Genomic DNA, 26132 nt, shown 5'->3' with positions numbered 1-26132 from the left:
ATAAACTAATAAAATATAATTTGACAATATAGGTAATATCATTACGCAGCATTTAATTACACAACGAATGTGTGTTATTGACATCTCATCTTAGATGATCGTCGGCTGAAAGTCATAAAAAACAAATTGATAAGAGTATAAAAAACAGTCTAGAATCTCGATTAGGTTAGGATAGGACAATTATTATTATATTTTAATATTATATATTATAGATCTCGATTTTAATTATAAATTATTATCCTTGTAGTAGGTATTTCTGTAGCGATTACAATTTACAATGATTACACTGCTATTTTTCAGACATGACAATGTGACATTATTTTTTGTTAAAAATCGTGTGACTAATGTAGGAAAAATTCGTAATAATTACATTATTATTATTATCTAATTATTTGGTTGAATTTTATTTAAAGTGAGTTCGTGTCACTGCGAAAAACCTGTTCGGTGGTTTGGTACACTTGCTTGATAAGACGCGTCGCGATCGCAGCCTGTTGATAAGCCAACGTCCAACTCGTTCGCGACACCGCGGCAGCGGCAGTGTTGTTATTATGCACTATGCAGTGTAAACCGCGAACCAAGTCAGTGTGGGCCGTTTGAGTACGTTAGTCGTTATAGTTACGATTTCTTTTTCTTTTTTTATCTCCGCCGCAGTATTATCTATCACCGTTCTTATACAAACACAACACAATCTTGCAGGTTCATTAATCGTTTGACATTTAGTATTCAGTATTCGTCTCGCTTGTTATCATGTCTCTTGTGCGCGGGTGACACGACGGTGTATAATAATTAATATTGTGTGTCGGTGTCGGTGCTTACGTACGTGCGAGTGTGTGTTTTGAATACCTATTTTCGTTTATGCGAATCGACCGATCATGCTGGGCTGGCTAAGGAAAGATGATAACAAAAAGATCGAGACGTACGAGTCCGTCCTGGACGGGCTACGGGAGAAGTATAAGTCCAAACTGTTGCCCCTGGAACTGGCGTATCAGTTTCACGATTTCCACTCTCCGCAGCTGGACGATCCCGATTTTGACGCCAAGCCAATGATACTGCTAGTCGGCCAATACTCTACGGGAAAGACTACGTTCATCAAACACCTTCTAGAATCCGATTTTCCGGGCATTCGTATTGGGCCCGAACCCACCACCGACCGTTTTATAGCTGTCATGTACGATGACAACGAATCAATTATTCCAGGCAACGCGTTGGTAGTAGATCCTAAACGACAATTCAGACCTCTGTCAAAATTTGGCAACGCATTCCTCAATCGGTTTCAGTGTTCTTTAGTCAATTCACCCGTCCTAAAAGGTATCTCAATAGTTGATACGCCTGGTATTTTATCAGGAGAAAAACAGAGAGTAGACAGAGGTTATGACTTCACCGGTGTATTAGAATGGTTTGCTGAGCACGTGGATAGAATTATTTTGCTGTTTGATGCTCATAAATTAGATATATCGGATGAATTCCGTAGATCAATTGAAGCACTAAGAGGTCATGACGATAAAATTAGAATTATTTTGAATAAAGCTGATATGATTGATCACCAACAACTGATGCGTGTTTACGGAGCACTGATGTGGTCCTTAGGAAAAGTTCTACAAACTCCTGAAGTTGCCAGAGTTTATATTGGATCATTCTGGGACAAACCATTACGATATGATGGCAATAGGAGGTAATAATTATCTATAAGTCATATTATGCTTGTACCTACTTATGTTATAAATTCATTAAATTAATGACTTAATTATTTTAGTTGAATAATACCTATGAAAATTTCAGTGTAAATATATTTAAGTTAGTTACATTTTAATACTTAAGGTACCTAAAAGATTGCTTAGCTAATAATTAGTTTTATTTGAAGTTGATCATATTGTTTACTAAATAAGTACCCTTTTTAAATTAAATTTTTCATCCAGAACAATAAGAGTGCATCTCTGGGTTTAGTGTTACTTATGCTAATTAGACCAATAAAACTGAATAAAACTAGATCTGCTATTAAGTTTAAGACAATTGACTAACCAATTATATTTACATTATGACAATTGCCTATAAATTGTTCCAGTTTCTAATGATTGGAGATTCATTTTATATGTATATATATATACACCTTGGTATTGTTATTTTCTTTATTACTAAGTAGATAAACAAGGTTAGTGGGTCAGTACTTTCAAGACCATACTACTCACCATAACAAATGTTTTGACAGTGTTCAATTGTACAAACAATATTATGAATATAATAATTTATTTAATTGAATCGTAGTTGTAACAAACCAATTGAAGATTCACTAGTACATTTTAAAAATTCAACGAATTTTGTGAAAAATGTGATTAATTTTAATAATATTAGTGTTTATTGATCAATGATTTTTTATTAGATAATTCAAGTAAAAATATATCATATTTTATAAATTCAATTAATTTACATTAGGTACAATTGGCATATAGCTATTTAAATAAATTGAAGGTTTTCATTTAGTATATTACCTATATTGTTATTTAAATACTTATTTTTATTATATTTAAACATATTTATGTAAATATTATATACTTGGTTAATTATAAATTTTAATTTTATTATAACTATGATGTCCAAATATTTGTAGGTATGATCGTTTATTCAATTAAATGGGACTCAACAATCCTATAGTTTAAAATTAAAATTATGGTTTGTTAGTTGTTTTTATTAAGTAGATATATCATATTATATGATAGGTATATTGTAATTTATTGGATTGCATAATATTTTTTTTATTACTTTCGTCTTATATAAATTAAAAAGCTATAATATTATTTATAGGAACAAATTAGTATCAAGTAGATAAACATATGCCACATTAATTAAAGTGTAGGTAACTGGTTAGTAAGTAGATATTATTGCTACAAATAAATAATTTATAAGACAAAAATATTCACATTTTTCACATTTAAATTTGTATTTTTATATTATATTTATTAAAAAAAAAAAATACTTTAACACAGTTACTGTTCTAAAGTGTACAACGAGAGGATAAATAGATAAATTGCTGTCACGCCCATACAAGTTATTTTAAAAGCATAATTTAAGCACAATGCACGTCAGTTTGTAATTTTCGTAATTATTTGTTACATTTGAATACTTTTAATTTCAGGGTTAGAAACATTCATTGAAACACTTTTAAATGAAAATATAATGATATAGTATTTATTATATTAAATATATGTGCCTATAATAATATAATGTTTGAACAGTAGCAAGGCGTGTATACTGTATTTATGCTCCAACATCACAGGCAAGAACTTGAGTTAAAACACACACATTAAATACCGACGAAACAGACCATTAAAATTATTTTATGACTACGATATCGTATTTTATCTAATATGTACATCGACTTGTAAATAATGTGATCGGGGATACGATGTGCAAATATAAGTGTACCTACATATAGTTAATAATTAATTAACATCTTAATTCGTGTGAAATATACCTATACAATAGATAGTTATATCAGGTTATACCTAAATGGCTTTATTTTAAAACGTTAAAAAAGAAATCGTTTCTGACTGGAGCCTGTAGTAGATACTATATGCGAGTTTTCTAACAGCCGTAATTTCTTTTCCTTATAGTGTATCTAGAACTACTAGTTAAAACTAAGGTCAATGACTAGAACTTCAATTTATAAAATATCTTTAGGTCTTATATTCTTACAATCTTACGTCTATTTTCATGCCGAAGTATTTGTATTAAATATTACATGTTTAATGTGTTCTCAGTTCGACGTCATATTGTTTTGGTTATGGGTTCAAAGTTTGAAACTAAATATAAAATCAATTATTTAAATTGCTAATTACAAAATTAAATTATGTTTAAGTAAAATTATAAATTTAACGAGATACTGCATTTAGCAAGGACTTTGAAAATATTATGTTAACAGCTTTTTATGTTATACTTTCCGTCTAATAATACATTCTTAAATTTATCTTTAAAAAATAAATATGCCGATATTATTTTATAATTTTTATCGAATGATCTTTTCAAATCATAAAAGTAATAATTATTATGCATCTAAACTATGAAATATAATAAATTGGGTGGGTGTATTATGTAGACTATAATCTATAATTATGTAATTTGGAAAATTCGTCTTTGAACTGATGTATTTTTTTTTATAAGATACAATTATTTAAATCTTTGTTGCTAATTATTAGGGTTAAATTTTTTACATTTAACCTATTGTAACAATTATTTTTGTAAACACTAAACAGTCAAGCTCTATTTTTTTATCCTTATCTTATAAAAATATTGTTTCAACGTTAATTTTCCATAATAAACTAAATTTTTTGGTTACTTTATACGTTTCTTATCTGTATACTTGTGATTCTTTTAACATTAATTATTACACAATATTATGGCATAGAATATTAAATTGTATTAACTTTTATCAAAATTTTCTTTACATAATTTGAATTCAAAATAAAATAATATTTTTTACATAAATTTATATTTTTACTTTTTCTAATGACAGTATACAAATATACTCTGAAACAAAATATTTGTTTGGGAATTTTGAAAGATTAGTTAATTAATAGTTAGAAGTATTTTAAATTTAAATGCGTAAAAACGTAGAGTAGTAGTGTGCAAATATTTTACGGGATGTTGGATAATTCTGCGTCACTTTATTTCGTTTATTTAAACCTTAAATATGTACTCATATGTATTTTAAATAATTAATTACTAGTTCGATTTATAATGTATATAAATTATTTTATTATATATTATGATATAATTTAAAGGAAATGTGTTTGTGGTATGTCTGTAACTCTAGGTACCTACCAAATTATGTTGATATAATAATATAATTGTATATATACATAAGTTGGTAAAATAACGATTAAACATTTTGTTGTTCGTTAAACTTCAACGTATAAAATTGGCAATTGGGTCGATAAATGTAAATGCAAACGTTTGAATTTCATTGTTTTAATATACCTAGGTACTAATGTACCTACTATATTTTAATAATGAGATTCAAATGGTAATCAGTAATCACTATTAAACGTAGTTCGTAGTGTTACTTAAAATACTCAAATGAAAAAAACCACGACGAACATTATTATCAGACATCAGCCGTTGTAATTTATATTGATTCAACTGTGTTAAATTGTTACAATAAAAATATTTATATAATTGACATTGATGGATATACTCAGTCGTGAAAGAGTGACGAATGGTTTATTTTTCATAGTTTTTCGGCTCACCGGATTGAACCCGATAATCTATTACTAAAGTGTATACTGTATACGTATAATCCAACATATAGGGCATACAGCTACGATAATACCTTGGATAATACAAATTATTAGCATCATCAAATAACCCACCATAGTAATAATACTTGAAAGTTGAAGGAGGAAAATGAACCAAACAATAGCAACAAGCTAGCCGAATTTAAACTATTTTATAAGGAAATATCTTGTTCAAAAATTATAAAAATTAAAAATAATATTTTTTTACTATTTAGTTTTATAATTGATTTATTCAATTAACAAAGCAAGTTGGTTTTATATGATTTTATTGATTTCACAACTTTCCTTGTTTAAAAATCAAATACATAATAATGTAGAAAAGAAAGATAAACAATGGGTTTCATACATAGGCGCCCGCAGAAATTTTTCTAGGAGGGGACAATGTTATGATTTGTTATATAATAAATAAATTAATAATAATTTATCTTAAAACATTCAATTTAAAACATATTTTTGAAAAGCCAGGGGGGGGCAAATGCTCCAGCTTGACCTCCTTCCGGGCGCCTATATGGTTTCGTAATAAATTTGTTATCTTATATTATATATTATTATTAATAATCATTCAAGATTAAGTTAAATAAGTCTAAAATGTGAATTTAAAAATCATAATCCCAATAGGCAATAATAGACTTAGTTGCCGCCATTGAATTCTATTTCATGTATATAATTATATAAACATGTTTTTTTTATATTTATAAATTATAAGTGATACGTAAACAGTGTAATGAAAATTTGTTGGAAAATTTTTATTATGGGTTTGGTGAACGATACCTAACATTGTTGTGTATATTATTATTTCTGTTGTTTTCGCTTAGGTCCTAGGATGTTATTTTTTTCAAACTATTGTACACGAAGAAAAAATATATTATTGCAGATCACATGTCTTGTTCTCAACCTTTTATGATTGTGACCCTTAAATAAATCATGATACGATAATTGAAAACATATTTTCAACTAATAATTAATACATAATATAAAATCTAGTGCATAACTGATGTGTGTAAAAGAAAATAATCTATTATGACCTACAGATATGTAAGTTGTTTGGAAATTATTTTACTAATTTTCCAGAAGTATTTGTTTATGTTTGTACATTACATATAACATATTAATGCACTAAACACGGTATAATATTATTATTATTATTTCAAGTTCAATATAATTACTTTGGCTTATATTTCTAATAGATTAAAAAGACTTCAGAGACAGCCTGTAACTATTTAAAAGGATGTCAGCGCACTATTTTTTCTTTCTCTGGCCCACGCGCAACATAGACAAAACGCATTTACGCAAAATCATTTTTTCTATGATTTTAAATAATCTTAGAGTAAAAATACACATTACAAAAAAGATAGAGAACAATATTTCTGAGGGAATGACATCGATTTGTCAAAATGTGGTACAACATTATTTTGTTTATTTCGAAAGTCAAATAACAATAAAATATAAAATCGATATTTCATTCCCTTAAAAATATTATTATCTATCTTTTTTGTAATGGGTGATTTTACTCTAAGATAATTTAAAAACATAGAAAAAATGATTCTGCGTAAATGCGTTTTGTCTATGTTGCGCGTAGGCCAGAGAAAGAAAACGAATAGTGCGCCGACATCCTCTTAACATTTTTCGTTAATAATATATTAATATCAGTACCACGAAGGAATAATACTTCATTATAATGTACATTCTAAGAAATATTAGTAATTTTTATCGCATTTATAAAAGTTCATTGAAATTATAAATAATTGTAACGTAATTCGTAAATTATCGAGTAAATTATTTTTTTTTTATGTAAATCATTTTTAAATCACATTAATCAAATTTTTATTATAACTGTATTAAATTTAAGCGTATGTTACAATGAGGAATTATAATTTTATTTACTTATAATAATAAGTAATGGCTATAGTCGCTTTATTACTGAATTTGATTAATTATATTTTATTTTTAATACTCCGCTTGTTTGTCACAATTTATTGTTGATGCATTATTGTAATATTGTGTTGTTCTGTAATCAAACCATATACTTCACTGTGTAGTGTGTAATGAACAACGAAGCGAAAAATAAATGATGAAAAAATTTTCCTTTCATATTACGCATACCTGTTGACATTATTTTTTTTACCTGTTAAATATAATATGTTGTAATAGTGTAATGTAATATTTATGTGTATTCGAGATTTAGTTTTTGTATTTTTAAAATGTTTTATTGGTGAAAGTATTTATAACACTATACTTAAAAAAAATATGTATGGTAGGTATAAATATTTCAAACTATAAATAAGTCTCATTTTTATAAACACTGAAACATATATAATCACTAAATTCAGATACAACGAAAAAAAATAATACATAATATACCAGGGAAATTAAATATGAAATAATCGATCTCGATTCAATTTGCCAATAATAAAATGTTATCACATTTCTTGGGAGGAATTATACTAAAGTCTAGAGACCTACAAATAATTTACATTTTTTGTTCAGTTGTAAAGCACAATTTATTCAAAACTTAATTTTTTATTAAATTCTCCTATTATATATTCATGTAAAATAACATAAGAAACTGTTGTTAAAGCTTAAGATAAATAATATAAATACAACATTTGTATTTCAAAAATATCTAAATTTGCTGAAAATTAATGCACCCACTTAAACAGTTTATTTTTTTTATTTTTAAAAAGTCAAAAACAATCATTGTTTGTTTATTTTTTCTGCTACGTTCCTCGAACTATTTAAATCGCAAATATATCCGCCGACTTGTGAAAAACAATTTAATAATGAAAGTAGGACAAAAATTATTCAATGATGGAAGGGGTGGAAATGTCCTATAATTGGGGGGGACAAGAATGTCTGAATACCGTTTATGACCTATATATAACAAATAACAATAATCTACATCATTTAGTACATTGCACAATACTACAGAGTTGTTGGTTATTATTATAAATTTGAAACCAATTACTTATTTATTATAATAGTTTGAATAAATCATGCGTTTTGAACTTTAAGTAGAGTTCTCATCATGTATACATAATATTATATTATTGTATATTGGTAATGTAGAGTTATATATTGTGGTGGAGAAAATCGGTTAAAAATTAACTATCTATTTTTTCTGAATATCACTTAATTGATATACTTACGGAATTAGTGTTATACTATGTATTATATACAAACATTTTTCATCGAACAGAACCAGTGAAACCGATGAAATCATTCTCGCTATTCTTCATTCTTTTTGCCAAAATCTGCACTATGTTTTTTACAAATAGGTTTTTAATCTTAAATGTACTAAACTCGCGCCGGAAATAAATATATATTACAATAAGCGGTTTTGTATATTATAGATTATTTGAAGACGAAGAACAAGACTTATTCAAGGACCTGCAGTCTTTACCGGGAAATGCGGCGTTAAGGAAACTAAACGACTTGATAAAACGTGCAAGATTAGCCAAAGTAATTATTGATATTGGTGGAGCACGAACGTTGTCGTCGTGCACTATTGAAATCCGAAATCCGACGCATGCCACTTTAGCGATAATTGCAGTATATAAAAAAAAAATGTTTTGTTTTGTTTATAGGTTCACGCTTATATAATCAGTGCATTACATAAAGAAATGCCAGCTCTTTTTAGAAGAGAAGGTAGGAAAAAAGAATTGATCAAAAACCTTGGCACTATTTACCAAAATATTCAGAAAGAACAACAGATTTCGCCAGGAGATTTTCCCGATCTAAAAAAAATGCAGGTCTGTAATAATTAACATTATAGCCGATTTCTATATTATACTCGTATATTGATTTTTTGATTCGTTTCCGTTTTATAATATACCATATATTATTTTTCACGAATATTGTCATATTTTATTGACCGAACAATACTTGAAATGGTGTTTTTCAGGAGGTACTGGTGAATTTAGATTTTAGTAAATTCCAAAGTCTTAAGCCACATCTGTTAGAAGAGGTCGATAAAATGCTTGCCAACGACATTGCCAAGTTGATGGCTATGATTCCTTTGCAGGACATGCAAAATCGTAAGATGAACAACGGAGAAGCCGAACAACAGCAGCAACAGCAGGCGGTGGTCAAAGGTATTTATTTTTAGATTTTTTTTCATATATATTATTATGTATGTAATGCCCGAGAAAACACTTCAATTTAACACTACAATAATTTATGACCTACCATGAGATTTTTGTAAAATTGATTTATTTTTATTTATTCAATAGTATTTATCATAGTTAAAAAATATCAATGCTAGATAAAACTTTTTAATTATTTAAAAAAAAACATTATATAAATAAATTAATAAATTTTTTAATAAATTTGTGGTTTGTTATTATAACGACTGCCTATAAATATTAAATTATACCTAATCTAATATTATTTTGCTAAATAATTCGAAATATTAATAATTTTTCATAAAATGTTACATTTTCAATTGGTTTATCTCAAATTGGTTTTTTTTTTAAATTGTCATTATGATTTTGATTTTTACTTCCATAGTAATATATGCATTATGTATCATTTGAGTTTTATGAAAATACTAATTTTACCAATAATCATTACATAATTTATTCACATTGCATACTTGTTATAAATAATTTGTTTGCCAAGTTTAATTTGATTCAGTTTATACTGCGTAAGTTAAATACACATTTTATTTTGTACCTATACATTTATTTTGTTTTCAAACTTTCCTTAGTGTATAATAGGTGTTTTATAAACCCATAGGTTTGCTTCTATTCGAAAAATTACTATTTATTTTTAAATTATATTATCGCCACCCACCTCATATTTCGAGTGGACTGTATAAGACGCTATAATATAGTATAATATACTAATCAATAATCATAGTGTAATGTGTTTCAAGTGTTTTAAGTTTCATCTACCTATATACTTTGTTATGTATGTGAACTGATGTCCCCTTCAATAATATTGTATTATATATGTTAATTATTAACGGTCATATTCATGTTCACTTTGTAGGCGGTGCGTTCGTGAGTGTTCAGGATACAGCAAGTCCGTTTGGTTATAAGAGAGGAGAAGGTATTGACGCTGGTAAGGGTGAAACCGGTTGGGTAGTGGCCAAGGAACGGCAGAAATACGATGCGGTGTTCAATACGCTGGAAAAGTCCGACGGAAAACTGTCGGGAGCAGGTACGAAATTATTATATAGGGCTGTGAATTTAATGCACTGTAATATACATTTAAAATATTAGAAAGGATATTTAAAAAAATTCATTAAACTAGTAGCTTTATAAAAAATGAATTAAGTATACTAACGTAAATTAAAATCACTAAAAACGTATTGTTTAAAAGTTAAAATTCGTACATTTATAAAGTTTAATTATTTCCCTGTCTTTTCTAATCTTTAATCTTTTCGTCGCAGTGAAGACGATTATTTTTCACCTCAGGCGATGTCAGAAGGTCTAATCATGTTTTTGTCATTGTTTTCGCAGTGGCCAAAGCCGAAATGGTCAAATCGAAATTGCCCAACTCTGTGCTGGGCAAAATATGGAAGTTGTCGGACATCGACCACGATGGTTTCCTGGACATAGACGAGTTCGCGTTGGCAATGCATTTGATACAAGTGAAGCTGGGCGGACACGATTTGCCAGTCGAAATACCCGATCACTTAGTTCCTCCCTCAAAACGGGACGTTTAGCGATAGACGAAAAAAAAACAGGAATCCTATATTATGTATATTATGTAGACACAACACCAACATGAGAGTGTACAATTATAATATTATATAATAATATATACAATGCGATTTTTGTGTATATTATATATTGTGGATAAATCGTGTACGTTAATTTATTTATATATTTTTATAGTCAATCGAACGAAATATGTAGCACAAAATACCCCCCCCCCCCCCTTAAGTCCGGCCACTCAAATTCTGTCGCTTGCATTGAGTTTAAACGAATTCATAATACACACGTTATTATCGCCGAACGGCAACTGAAATTATTCGATATAATACATAATTTAGGCAATGTTTTTATATTATAATATATTATATACTATACTATACTATACTTTACGGTATGATGAAAAAGTGATGTTTTTTTGTTGTTTTTGCGGCATTTAATTTTTGTATCATTATCGCAACGATCATGTGATATTTATTATTTATTATTATATATTATATACTTAAAATGAGAAGAAAACGTCAATTTTGTTCAATCATTGATAAATCATACGCTGTTCTAACGTAGATTATACGATGTAAATTAAATTTTTATTTTGTATTACTCGACAAACTTATTATCGTCCAAAGTGTTTTTGCCCAAACAACATATTATATACGCGGTTTCAGCAGTGACCAATAATAATATTATATAATATGAATTTTTTTTGTATACATATTATATATTGTAACAAGTAAACTACCACTATATACCTAGTTAAATTATATTTTTATTGTATTTGATAAATATATTTATGTAATTTATCTTAAAGAAATGTATTTATATTTCTTGTTACACATGTTTTTGAATTTGATTATATATTTTTGAAATTAAATGCTTTATTTATTAAAATAATATTTTATTGTTATAGCAGAAATCTGAAATACCACACAAAAGTTAAGTATTCCATGACCGTCCCTTATGTTTTAGAAGGTTATTAAATACTATCAACACGCATTTGTTGTTTGTATAATCACAATGTTTCGATTTTTTTTTTCAAGGATCATATGCCCTCTCATGTCACCATATTAAGCTATTAAATATTGTTTACACATCAAACATTTTTGTGATATCTTCAAATTGATGTATAATATTATATTGTTTTTGGGCAAGTTAGTTACTAAGTTAGTAACTTGCTACTTACTAATTTTAAAATATTTAAATATATAACAACGACTCATTATTTAAAATTATTTAATATTCATGTTATGTAATATAGATAACTATCATGAATAAGTGGCAATCCATTTAAATGATTATACCAATTTGTTAATCAACTTTTGTTTTAAATGGTTAATAGTATTTATTACAGTAGTAATTTAATTTAATGATTTTTTTTTTTATGTTTTAATAGTAATCTATGTTTATAACTTAGTTACTAATACTTCAAACAATAAAATAATTATATATTTCTCTAAAACATCAAAAATGACTAAGAAATAATGTAGCCATTTAAATGTCATGTTCTCAGTTGTATATTTGAAGTTATTCAATGTAAACAACAACTCAATAATAAAAAAAAAATATATTAAGTTTTTAATTCAGAAGTAAATTACCTCATTAAGCTTTGTAAAGTGATTTATTACATTTTAAAAATAATGACATTAGAAAATTGGTATCCTAACCACACTCATGCACTGAATAGGATTTTAAATATTAATATGTATAGTTGTATAGATATACTCATTTTATTTTCTTGAAAATCTTATTTAATAATCACCAGTAAAAAGGAATTCTTTAAAAATAATATTCTTACATTAATTTGTCATTATAAATTTATAATATAGATCATAACTTTTTGTATTTCTCCTATCAATCAATCAAAATGTCGTGAATAATCAAGAATATTTCATTAACTCTAATTTGTGCTAATAACAAATGTATTATTAATTTAGAGATACAACATTCACAACATTATAAACTAAATAATAATAACATAATATAAAACAAAAAAATTTTTATTTTAAAATAAAAATACAAACTGTACATTGTAGATATACATTTAAAAACTTGTTCAGTTTAGACCAGAGGTTCCCAAACTTTAAATTGTACTACCCATTCTATGAATTATTTTTTATCTCAACCCACAGTTTGGAAACCTCAGGTTTAGACAATTGGTTAATTTGGGAAAACATCAGTTTTAACAACGGAAAATAAAATATTTAAAGTAATTTTCGATGTAAATATATGATAGATTTCTTTTATGTTATGGACAAATTTAAGTGTACGATTAATTCAGTATATAATTTATTCTTAGTAAAAAAATAACATTATCTTATATTTTTAATCAAAAATAGTGTAATAAATTTGAATATTTCTACTTTAAAGCGCGTGGCAAATACAATTTAAAAATGGAGACCCCTAATTCAAAGTTTACAGGTTATGATATTGTATGTCTTAACAAACAAAAATATTTTGTCAAAAAATAAAAAAATACTGTAAGCACACGGTTACATTAGTACCAAAGCACTAAAAGCTTGATGTTTTATTTATAGTTACAATGGTACTAATTCATGTTTAACACACTAAAATATTTAATGTTAAATATTCACAGAAGTAAAAACAATAATATAATCTTAACTGACACTATAATGTTTTGTTTTCACTTCTGCCGAGGATTTTGTGTACATTTCTTGCATTGCAGTTCTAGACTTCTCAATAAGACCAGGTAAGTCTTCTTTGGTCATTCCCTCGGTGGGTATTGGAGGCAATATTGTTATGACTGCGTGGCCTTAAACAATATAATAATAATAATTTAATTAACGTTGATAAAAATTTCAATCATATTTATCTTATTTTATAAATAAATATTTTTTACCCAAAAAACACTTAGAATTAAAACTTGCTTCATACAAACTACAATAAAATAATGTGTTAATAGCTTTAATTTGTTTCCCTCCCAAAACACTATTATGAATTACTAATTTGTAAAATATTCAGTGATTTTAGAACACATGTTAGGTTAGGTAACACATGTCCATTACAGCACAACAGCCCAAACATAATACCAAAATTGATTTGCATGAGTAAAAAAACAATAGTGTTGAATATTTATTGCTTACCGGGATCAAATGTACGTTTTCCATGATCCAAGAAGAAATATTGAGATACAACTACTGGCTGTATTGGACATTGAGCTGAAATAGCAACATGGAATGCACCTTTTTTAAAATTTAAAAGTTCTGGTCCACCATGCCTTGTGCCTTCAGGAAACATACAAATCTTTGCCTGTCAAAAAATAAGTGAAAATAGAGCAATTCAACATAACTATGATGGTTAATTTAATTAAATTAAAATATCAGTAAGATACTAATTAAAATTATAAAAATTATGTACCTTTTTCACTATGATGATGTAATCTCATTTAAAAATTTGAAATGTAATGTTTATAATAAAAGAAATATCAGAAACTTTCTTTGGGGAATTAAAATAAATTATCTAAGAAAACAATAGTGCTCTAGGAAAAGTTAAACTGTTAACTATAATTACTTGTTTATGGCGAATAGCATCTCCAGTCTTATTAAGGGTCCTCTGAGCACTTTCTGCATTTAAACGGTCAATAAATATTGTTCCCCATAGCCATGATGCAAGGCCAAAAGGCCAAAAGTAAAATATTTCTTTTTTGGAGATCACGGTGCATTTTTCCATAACCGGATATATTTCAGACAACACTGAAATAACAGTTAATCAAAAAATGTTTGGTATTTATTATCTATAATAACAATTTGTATAAGTAAGCCATTTACCTAATAAATCCAAACAGCTTTGATGATTGATCAAAACAACACAACCGGAATTTTGTACAATATTTTCTTTACCCTTCATTTCCCATGTTATTCCTAATACTTTTGATACTTGGCGTCCACCCCATGCTGGTAATCTAACAAAATAATGAATAAATTATTAAGCTTGATATTTGATGCAAACATATACATGTCTATTTACAATCCATTCTTGTAGTCCCTCGGTTTCCATAACATTAATGGTAAGAATACAGTTGCAGAGATATATGACAATACTGTAAATATGGTATATTTGGCGAAGTAACGAAAAGCATGACTAGAAGTGTACATGATAATAATAAACATGATTGCGACAGTGCTGGTTATTTCAAACTTATACTCGTTTATCAGTAACATTGTTATGAGGTCTAAGGTCGTAACATAATCAGGAGCTCTGGAACACAATAATTTATTTTGTTGAACAATATTCTATACAGGTATAAATTAAAAATGATTTGAGAGAAATTTTTCATAGGATATGAAGACTGTATTTAGGTATATTATATTATATGCTAAAATCATAAATTAATCTTACGATTTTTTTTTTTTTTTTATAGTTTGTGATCCCTAATTTTAATATGTAATATTTGTAAATTAATTTTTTTACAATAATTTTAATTGATATCTACTATTGAGGTCAACTCCGTAAAACAGGTATACTAAATTATAATCATATTTTTTTATACTGAGTAATAATATGACGTTAATGGTGTTTAATCAACAGCACAGATTATTATTATTTTATTAATGGTTATATAATTCTGATGACATGTACAAAATTAGTATAATAATTTTTAGGTTATTTGATATTAAGTCTTCTAACTACAACAATAAGACAAACATTATTAATTATTCATACAATTACAAATTATAAATCGCTTATGATAATAAATATTAAAAAAACACATATAGGTAGATAGAGTAGGTATGTGGTTCAAAATGAATAGAATTAATTTAATTATTTGTTATATTTTACTTTTGTTGAGTAACCATTAACTACTTAAATGTATTTAAATTAAAACAAGCGGATATTGTTAGTAATTTATATTCATATTTATAATTTTTCAAAAAGAATTTATTAATGAACTTTATATTTAGTAGGTATTGTTGTTGTACCTATATGTATTATAGTATAAAATGAGCATTCAATATCTGATAGGTAAGCACAAATTTGTTTATCATAGCATAAGACAAATTGAATTTTTAAATATTAATATAATATTATTAAGTAAGAAGAAAAATGTTGTACCTATAAAATGTTAAATGATAAGAATTATGAGGTTTTAGCTGTTTATAGAAGAAATTTGAAAAGATATGTAATATTATTACTGATTAAGTCATCATGATTTTGTTAGGTACTTTTTTATTACATTATTTCGATATGGAACATTCAATAGACTTCAACTCAGATCCGAATACTTTAAAAAACATACTTACAACAATAATTAATCAATGATCGTGTGATGTTGGATTTGAAGATTTTATTATTGAATATTACATTATAATATTATTTTACTCGCACTGGTCAAAACTGTGACGAAATAATAAAAATTACTACAAAAACCGATAGATACCTATGTATATTGCACAAATGTACAATTATTGATATTTATGCGAATTCTAAACACTATAGGTTTGGATGATTTCGTCGAAAAATATATAATAATATTGAATACGATTTCCGAGAATTATTTTGAAGAGCTGTTGTCGAACTCGAAATGAAAAACTTGTAAGAATTCGATGACGGATCCGCGTTATACTTATTAGGTATCTTCTTATTACGTAAATACTAAATAGAAAAAACTGGTCGTGTTGACATTGCTCCACTAAAATCCACTCACTTAATAATGAGTATGACGTCGAATGTTTCACTGTTTCGAATGTAATAATAGTAATAACACTCGAACGATATTACGATAATGTATTGCATGCATAATTGATCTACAAGATTAATTATGCGCCCAACCGCTAGACCGACAACCGGCGTTAAGCAATATGGATAAGGAACAATCGTTAATGGTGATAGTGACAAAAGCGGCGACGGACAAAAATATCATGGGTATAGTTCGTTTTACGATTCCAAAAAAAAAATAAAAAAAAATCGTTTACCGTTTTCAGTAGGAGAATACCACTGCTCGCTCATAGCGCGTACGTATCGCACACTTCGCAGTGCGTGAAAACTAGAACGTGCGGGTGGGAGAAAATGTTGGGTAGGAATTTCACCACGTGAAACACGATATAATATCGATCGGGCGAGTAAAATGATATCCGGTCGGCGACTATTCGAGCCAAAAACGGCGGCGATCCACTTATCACGTCGCTCCTCCGCCGAGGCAAACTACACGACGTACACGCTAGAATAGCAAACAATTATTACAAATTGCCCTTAGTAGCTGGTAGACAATAATTTTTGAGCAACAGATACAGCTGATAACGATGTACATTTATGATAATATTGTTTATAAGTTTGATTGTTCTGCGATATTTATATTTATATTTAGTCGTCAGTGTTGGTCACATTGTTCGGAAAGTGGTTTGGTCTCGACGTGTGGTGTGGTATGATGTCACGCGCCGAACAATCCGCTGGTCCTTATCACTGTGAGATAATAATTATTAATTTTTCGTCTTCAATACAAACCGTAAAGGGTAAAAGTCGAAAGACTGAAAGTCTCAAAAACGTTGTGATGCTCGGCGAATGGCGATTAATGTATCATACTTTTTATGTTACCGTAATACCGTTATAGTCGTCGAAGATCGGAACGATAGTGAACAGTAAACTGTAACACCATAGTAACTGCGCTTGTATCCGAATACGAAACGATGTCTTGTGCCTATTGTTTTTGACAACGCCAACAGTAATATTTACAGTTTTCTGTCGATTTTTCTAACACGAATTTCCGCATTAAATACGTTCGGATCTTCCGGTCGAACCGCCGTCGTCTACAAGCATATGGTTTTACGAGCAGCCTGTGCCTTTCCGTCCGACAAATATTTTGTATCACAGAGATTCCTCACTATTTCCACGATGAACAGGAGGAAACTGAAATTGGACATGACACATTCTTCTTCGGATGGGGGTAAGTTGACAAAAGCTTCCACCGTAAAGGTTGAGATTACGACGCACATTTGATTGATTATTATGATTACCACAGTTCTTTTTAAACACATTCGAATAGTTGATCGTGATTCGTGGTGTTAAGTGATTGTTTTTCAGTCCTATTGCGACGTCGTTTTTTGCGTGATTGATGTTGTTGATCAGGTTAGACTTTAAAACGCAGTGACTAACTATGTATTTACTATTTAACTGTAGGTATTTATGCAATAATAAAACCATTTGTTTTTGTTTTTCTGATTGTAACTTTTATTTTGGTAATACATTATTTCTCAGAATTTGGGGTGTGTGTAATTTTCAAGTTTAATTAAGTGCATTTTTTTTTTGTTTTAAGTACTATTTTTTCATAATTTTAATTACTTTAAAGCGTAGTTTCAGTAGTATTTTGTAGTTAAAATCGAGTAAATATGTATAATAAATAGTCAATTAGTTAAGTCCATACCGGTCTATACTGATATGTATTCCTAAACGGCTGGACTGATTGCTACAAAATTTGGTACAGAGTTATATTAGACCTATAGGCAGAAGATAAGATAAGTTAATAAGTGATAGGTTCTACCCTGGGAGGGGCTCAATTGAGATTTATGATAGAAATTGTTGTATATAGATGGTTGTTATTATATAGTTTCAATAATAATAATAATAATTAACACAAAATAATCACTGGCAACGAATTTAACACACAGTTTAAGATATAGGAAGTAGGATTTTCAATGGGTTACGAAATGCACAGATTCAGCTAGTTATACAATAAAAGACAGTTTATAACCTATATTTAATATTTTGTTTACAGAATCTCGAGAAATTGAAAATTACGTTAATAATGTTAAAGAACAAATTATGAATACAACTGAACATAATAATTCTGACTATGGTTTGTTAATAATTATTAATAATCACCTACTTGATATGCTTAACTAAATCATATTTTGTAATTTTTTTTATATAGTATGGCAAGAGTGTTATGATGATGTATCAGGATTTATTTACTATTGGAATACCCAAACAAATAAAGTCACATGGGAAAAACCAGAACATTATGAAACAGCACATAGCATAGAAAACCAAGGTATGTTGGACAAAGTGAATAAAATGTAAAATTATATAACATAATATTCAATTTTATGAATTATAAATATAAATATTAATGTTGTAATTTATTATTAAAATAATGTTTTAGATGTTTTAAACAAAACAAAAAATTCCAGAAAACGACTTTCAAGTGACTCTTTACCTACTCTTGATCCAAATTCATGTAATGGTTCTAAAAAATCAAAACTAGAATCTAAAGTTTTAAGTGCATTAGTGGCTTATGGAAGTGATTCTAGTGAGGATGAAAATGAAGATGATAAGGATCAAAAAACTACTATACTTCAAAGGTTGCAACAAAAGGCCGAAATGTTTAAACAAAAAGAATTGGCTAAATTACCTAAAGCTTCATCACCTGGTCCATGTAAAACAAACGGACAGCCTGATATTTTAGATATTATTGATAAAGAAGTACCTCCAGATTATTTAGTAGAAAAATCTAGTACATCAAAATCTTCAGAAAAGAATACTACTGGTGATATTTTTGATATTTTAAAAAGTGAAGTACCTCCTGATTATGCCAATGACACTTTAAATAATAATTCTGAAGAAGAAAATAAATTAATTGTTCCATTGGATTCTAATACAAATGGTAAACTGCATTCAAAAACCATTGTCAATGATTCAAAATCTAAATACCAGTCAAATACTGATGAAAAAATAAACAATTTGACTTTAGATTCTTTTAAAGAAAATTCATTAAAATCTATTAATCTAATTGCTAATTATGGAGAAGAAGATTCTGAAGATTTAGGTAAAAAATTTTTTGGTTCTAAATATTTATGAATACAATCAACTTATTTTATTTGATTATATTAAACTAAATTTGTGTTAGTGAACTTACTATATATATTGTAAAATAAAATAATTGTTATTATAATATTACAGATGATCAAAAAAGTGAATTAAATGAGAAATCACTTTCATATGTCCAAGACCCATGTGCTAATATTAAAATTGGATTTGGTTATTCTGTCTCTTCCAATCATAAAAACGGAGGTTCTATAAATTTTGTTAAAGGCGAAACAATAAATGTACACGATAGTCATAATTCCAATAAAAATAATGTTTTAACAAAACATGAAAAAGATACTATTAAAAATTGTGATACGAAAAAATGTAATGCATTGTTATTATTTTAAACTAATATTTTTTTTATAATTGTTACAGTAATTTTAATTTTACTTTTAGCTAAGAACTATATTGAAGATTTGTCACTGCTGATCTCATCAAAATTACATTTTTTATCAGATTGTGAAGATAATGAAAAATTGTCATCAGTTCAAGTTATGACTATTAAAATTGATGTAAGTTTAATTTTACCATACTTAAACCAATTTTTATCATTGTAGTAGTACATATTAATTAAAGTTATATACAGCAGTAGTTACTAACCTTTTATGTGCGTGACCTTGAGGTTTTAAATTTAGTTCTCTATAACTTAAAAAAAGAATAAATTATTATGTATAAATATTTTTAAAAAATACCAATTATTTATGGTATTCATGTAACATTTCTATTTCACTTTTATTTATTTAGTTTATAATGATTTTCCTTTAATGCTCACAAAAAATCATGCTAAAATGTAAATTATAGACTTATAACAATAACATAACAATATGTTTTTTTTAGACTTTAATGGAAGCATGGAAAGATAATTCTTTGAATGATGAATATTTTTCAAAGTGGTTGGATGAAATGGCTATCGAGTTATGTACTTTAGAAGAGTCAGTTGCACCAGATGGATGGACATGCCAATGGGACAAGTATGTGACATGTAATTTGTTAAGATTATGGACTAACAAAATGTTTCATTATAAAAGAATTAAAACATGTATTTTATTTAATAATATTCATTTAGGAGGGGGTTTATTATTATTGAGAGTTTCTAAGCAAAATATTAGTAGTACTATTGATTTTCAGTAGTACAATTATTTTGTAATAAAGGCTAAAGCAGTGTTATATCATATTCATCTGAAAACAAGTAGGTATGTATGTGGAAGCATCTAGTTACAACATGATCGATCAACTTCAATGCAGGCTAAAAAAAAAAAGAAAAATCAACAAAACTGACTTGAAATGTGCAAATTAATTAATTATTACTGTAATAATATTATGTTTTTACTACTTTATATTTAATAGTATTCAATTGTATGGTTTGCATATGAGCCGTGTTAAGCGCAGGTGGAATAATACGTCGGAATTAATATCTACAAGACAGGTTTGTCTCCAACAGGCTCTACGACAACATTTTTTCATTATTAAAATGGTTATTAGAGTCGAACATAAGTATTATTATTAAATAAAGTTTTATATTCTAAATCATTAATATTAATTTATAAAAAAAAAAAAAAAATTGTTAGTAATAATTTAAGCATAATTTTTTTTTTTTTAATTTCTAAATGTGTTTTCAAAACTGTTAATACTGTTTGTTTTATAATGTTGTATGGATATTATTTTAGAATTAACACGCGGTATTACTATCAGAATGATGTTGATGGTCGTACCCAATGGCAATACCCAACTGAGGAATCTGAACGTACTCCTTCACCACCTATGATATCTAATGCAAGCACTCCTCCTCCTCCAAATATTTCCGAACAAAACTCTTGTCACTCTGAACCAGTAGACATGGATATCGATGAAGATAACCATAAAGAAGACACTGAAATTATTGTTGTATGGATAACAAAATTAATTGCATTTTCCATTCTTTTTCACTATAATTAGTTTTTATTTTATTTTAGCCACCAATTCCTGGAGATGAACTATCATATGAATTGAATTCATTTTATGCTGATCTTGCTCAGTTTGAATCAAAACCAGTTATTGAAACAATGATTGCAGTTCCATCGCCTGAAATAATTGAAACTGCGGCAAATTTAAAAACCCCTGTTGATGCATTCAAAAACACTAATGATGAAGAAAAAGAAATTGTCAAACCAAAGAAGAAGAAAAAGGTATTGATATAATTTTGATAAATTATTTATTTTATCATAGTCTTTTAAAACTAATCACTAGTGTATTAATATACAAATATGAAATCTAAGTGATAGTCATTTTTAAATATTACTCCCCATATCAGTTTAATATTCATGAAATTGTCTTTTATTTACATATATATATATTTAGTTTAATGTTTATCCTGTTAAAAATACAAGACAATTTTTATAATTTTTTAAATTAATTAAACCTTTAATTAGCTTTTAAATTTTATATTTTTATAATATAAATAAAACAATGGTTGAAAGAATATTCAAACCCTTTATAGGGCACAAGAAAAAAATAAATTAAAAAATAATAATATTTAAAATTGTGTAGTAAATAGCTTTATAGAGATATAAAAAAATTTGTGCGGGTAACAAGTATGCAGAGATGAAGTGAAACTTCTTTCAGTCATGCAACTGATATTAGGTGTGAATTGGAATAAAATAAAAAAAATTTTATTTTCAATAGAACAGTTTTTTTTTATTATTATTTATTTTTAACCAATGATACAATAGGCTTATGATAGCTGAAATAAGTTATGTAAGTAAGACTGTCTTTTTTTTACTCTCTGTAAAAAAGTTTCACTTCAATAATAATAAAATAGCAATATATAATATTTAATTTTTTATGTTTAGTGATACAGTGACATATGCTTTGACGCGCTCTTCCAATGAATTATTGAAACAGAATCTTCAACATTTTAATTTTTCTGGTGGGAAATTATTTCCCATTGTCGGGCAATGCCCTATTGATGAATCTGATTGCAATTAAATTTCTTTGTAGTTAATCTAACTAATTGTATAATTAAAGTAATGTTGACATGATGTATAATATCGATTTTGTTCACAGGTTGGAAAATTGGATGTGGGTTTAGGATTAAAACAAAAATATGTATCGTCACTGGTACAAAAATGGCAACAAATTCAAAATGAAATCAAATGACGGCTGTTTTATCATTCACTCTTGTTTTGGATTAATTTCTCAATCTTTAGTCTTACCAATTTAAATATTAACAATCTGTTTGTAAATATTGTAATTAATTTTAGTAATATATCATAATATAATATATTTTAAGTAAGTTAAATTTTAAATTTATGTTGAAACACTGATGTGTAAAGTTGGTTATTAAAAAAATGTCAGCACACACATTTTTGTATATCAAAATTTAGTAACAAAGATTCACTTAAATTGTAAATGAAATATTTTAATTTTATAAAAATTTGAAAAATTGTTTATATCAAATCATATAAAAATGATTGTGCTGACATTATTTTAAGGAAAACTATCATGTATCATTGAATAACATCTGGTATAGTACATTAAGCAATTAACAGACTGTGTTGAAATTAGCTTATATGCTATGTTCAATAGTAAGGTACACCTTAACTTTTTTATGCATACAACCAGTTTTTTAAATGATTAAATTTATAAGCTGGTTTTTATCTGAAATTATAAAATTTAATGACTAATGGTGAATTTAATCATTTAATGTTGTATATTATTTTAGTTTTATTCTTGTATACGGGATATTATATTATTAAATTTATAGCATAAAATAACCTAATTATTAATTGTTGATGCCTGACAGACATGTTTTTGTTATGGCGTTAATATGAATCACATTGTACAACTGATTAAATAATACACATTTTTATGATGACAATTTTTTCGTTTGATCTATAGTTGTGTATTACCAAATAGATTTACGTTTAAAAAAAATGGATTTAACATATGCAAAGTAAAGGTTAGCATATGTACTTGTAAAATGTAATTTAATACAAATTTTTATTGGTTCTATAAGTTTTAAAAATCATGTTTTCAATGTGTATAACATTTTATTATACTGTATGAAGAATAATATACTAAATAGTAATTTTTTAATGTCGATATTTTGTTATTTAACAAATCATAGTTGAATATTACAATTGGTATTGCAGTAGTTTCTCAAACTTAATCAAGCAATTACTATAATTGGATTGATAATACAGTTATTTTTATACTTATTGCTATTATGAAATACATATTTATTGTATACTGCATTTTAATTAATAACTATTCATAATTGTTCGCTTATGATATTTACATACTTATTAAGTATATATATATTAATATAAACTAGTTTATCATCAGATATTAAACTACACAATATTTGTAGGTATGTTGTGTTTTTTAAATTATGTTGGGATATTTACTCAGTTATTGATTTATATTATTAGTTCTTAAGTTAAGATTTGGTAGTAAATAGCTATTTTTGTGATGAATGTGTTGATTTTACAACAATGTGTATATAGAGTATCTTATTAAAGCTATTTTGTTATTTTATAATTTATATTCAATCAACAGGGTATGTATAATACAAAGGCACCTCCTAATCTAATTGTCTGAAATTGAAAAAGTTAACTATTCTATTACAATTTAGCAACCAGGAGAAATGTACACAAAACATGTTAATAGGTAAGTTATTCACATGTTTAGGTTACTCATTAAACATGGCCTTCACAATGAAAAAACCTTCTGAGGCTTGATTTGAGAAAAAGTCACGAGAGAGTTAAAAAACAATACCAAGTAATATTTAATATTATTAATTAAAAATTGGATAACTAAAAATGTTAATGAAATAATTATGGTTAGTTGAAATACTCACCAAAAATTTATATTATCATTTTCATAAGTATTATGAGTCATAAGTATTTTTAGTTTTTATTTTAAAAATGTAGATAATAAATTATTCATTCAGTTAAAATTCTTGAATATAATATATTATGTTATATTATAACATAAGATCCCCAAAAAGTTATATTCATAATATGTATTGCTGTATAAAAATATTTAAAATAAATTGGTAAAATTTTTTTTATGTTTATTTGAATTTTGATGCAATTCGTTAAAAATGTACAAAAATTTGTTTTTGTTTTTAAGTTTTGAAAATATAATACTCGATTCATAAGTACATATTATTGATAACATAAGATCTAAATAAACGTATAGATAGACATATTTTTAAATTCCGATTTGGACGAAATTACTTATTTAAACGATAAATAATGATATGTTAAATATTTTGCTAACATTTAAAAACATAATTCGTGAATAGGTACTCTAACAATGATATATTTTATATTATTATCAATTAAAGTTAATACATTTTGTCGTTTTGAGGCAATGGCGGATACGAGGGGGGCGATGGGGTGATCGCCCCCTCCTTGGGCTGTATTTTATATTATAAATTATAATATTGGGCTGGAACTCACTGACAGCTGATATTTCATTTATGAAATCCCCCCCCCCCCCATCTTAGGTGACTTCAGAATCCGCTATTGTTTTGAGGTAGGTAATGAATACATAATACATTTTACATAGTACATTGGGAAATTGCGTTGCAACTATACATGGATGTTACTAGTGTTTACCTGTGCCTTAAAAATCTATAAAAAAAAACAAAAGAGAGTGCAAGAAAATGCTTTTTTTATGTTATAAAAAAGAATCGATATTATGAAAGCATTAAAATATTAAATAAGTATTTATTCAATTATACTTAATTTATTTATTTCCATAAACCTAATACATTTGTAAACTGTTATATATTATCTTAGGTAGGAACTGGGAATTAAAATATTCATACATTTTTCTACTTCAGCTGTCATACGTCATACGTCCATTGCTATCATTGCATTGAGCAGTGGGTCCCATTTCACGAATCCAACGCCGCGGTCGTGGCGCAAAGCTAAGTAACAAAAAAAGAAAAGAAACCAGCGAGCGACGACGGTGTATGTTACACGAGAGAATCAACTTGTATTCAACCAATGTTATTTTATGAAAATCATGTCGGCTACCCTGTAGCCTAAACTAATGAATCAATTGGCTTGAAACTTTCACAAATAGCTCAGTTTGATGTGTGGATGATTCTGTGAAAATTTTCAAGTTTATCGGAGTATTATAGCCGTAGTCATATGCTAAAGTATTTAAACTATTGGCATAATTATTTAGCAAAACGCAATTTTTTCAACAATTCCACAATGTATATGTGTTTGTGCTGGCTGCCATTTTTTCCCCTTCCACTCGTCGGTTGCAAAAATTATAATAATAATAATTTATTATATAATATAATATAATTATTATTATTTTCTATATCTATATCTATATCTATATTCTATATCTATATCTATATCTATATACT

The 26132-nt window shown here is 27.1% G+C and overlaps 3 protein-coding genes across 6 annotated transcripts; 2 read left to right on the top strand and 1 right to left on the bottom strand.

The window, feature by feature from the left end:
* The first annotated feature begins 545 nt into the window (after positions 1-545).
* On the top strand, positions 546-11841 carry LOC114131401 (EH domain-containing protein 1). The gene is made up of 6 exons (XM_050206677.1): positions 546-1672; positions 8639-8747; positions 8873-9037; positions 9190-9379; positions 10278-10448; positions 10751-11841. Exons 1-6 carry the CDS (start codon positions 873-875, stop codon positions 10954-10956), a joined length of 1641 nt encoding a protein of 546 aa, XP_050062634.1. The 5' UTR covers positions 546-872; the 3' UTR covers positions 10957-11841.
* A 1086-nt stretch (positions 11842-12927) lies between these two features.
* LOC114131399 (1-acyl-sn-glycerol-3-phosphate acyltransferase beta) lies at positions 12928-17182 on the bottom strand. 4 transcript variants are annotated; one of them, XM_050198668.1, is made up of 7 exons: positions 16876-17182; positions 16204-16297; positions 14930-15160; positions 14731-14864; positions 14474-14655; positions 14047-14212; positions 12928-13715 (listed from the first exon to the last, which is right to left on the bottom strand). In XM_050198668.1, exons 3-7 carry the CDS (start codon positions 15121-15123, stop codon positions 13561-13563), a joined length of 831 nt encoding a protein of 276 aa, XP_050054625.1. In that variant the 5' UTR covers positions 15124-15160; positions 16204-16297; positions 16876-17182; the 3' UTR covers positions 12928-13560. The 4 variants fall into 4 exon arrangements, with proteins under 4 accessions (XP_050054625.1, XP_027852404.2, XP_050054611.1 ...); XM_027996603.2 differs by lacking the exon at positions 16204-16297; XM_050198654.1 differs by lacking the exons at positions 16204-16297; positions 16876-17182 and adding an exon at positions 16608-16857.
* A 170-nt stretch (positions 17183-17352) lies between these two features.
* On the top strand, positions 17353-23618 carry LOC114131402 (formin-binding protein 4-like). The gene is made up of 10 exons (XM_050198643.1): positions 17353-17843; positions 18672-18752; positions 18828-18947; positions 19059-19721; positions 19856-20086; positions 20159-20274; positions 20600-20733; positions 21430-21646; positions 21715-21927; positions 22805-23618. Exons 1-10 carry the CDS (start codon positions 17717-17719, stop codon positions 22895-22897), a joined length of 1995 nt encoding a protein of 664 aa, XP_050054600.1. The 5' UTR covers positions 17353-17716; the 3' UTR covers positions 22898-23618.
* Positions 23619-26132: the final 2514 nt, after the last annotated feature.

This window comes from Aphis gossypii, chromosome 1 (genome assembly GCF_020184175.1).
Source record: "Aphis gossypii isolate Hap1 chromosome 1, ASM2018417v2, whole genome shotgun sequence".
NCBI lineage: Eukaryota > Metazoa > Arthropoda > Insecta > Hemiptera > Aphididae > Aphis > Aphis gossypii.
Note: the sequence above shows the minus strand (reverse complement) of the source record. Positions and strands in the feature narration are given on the sequence as shown.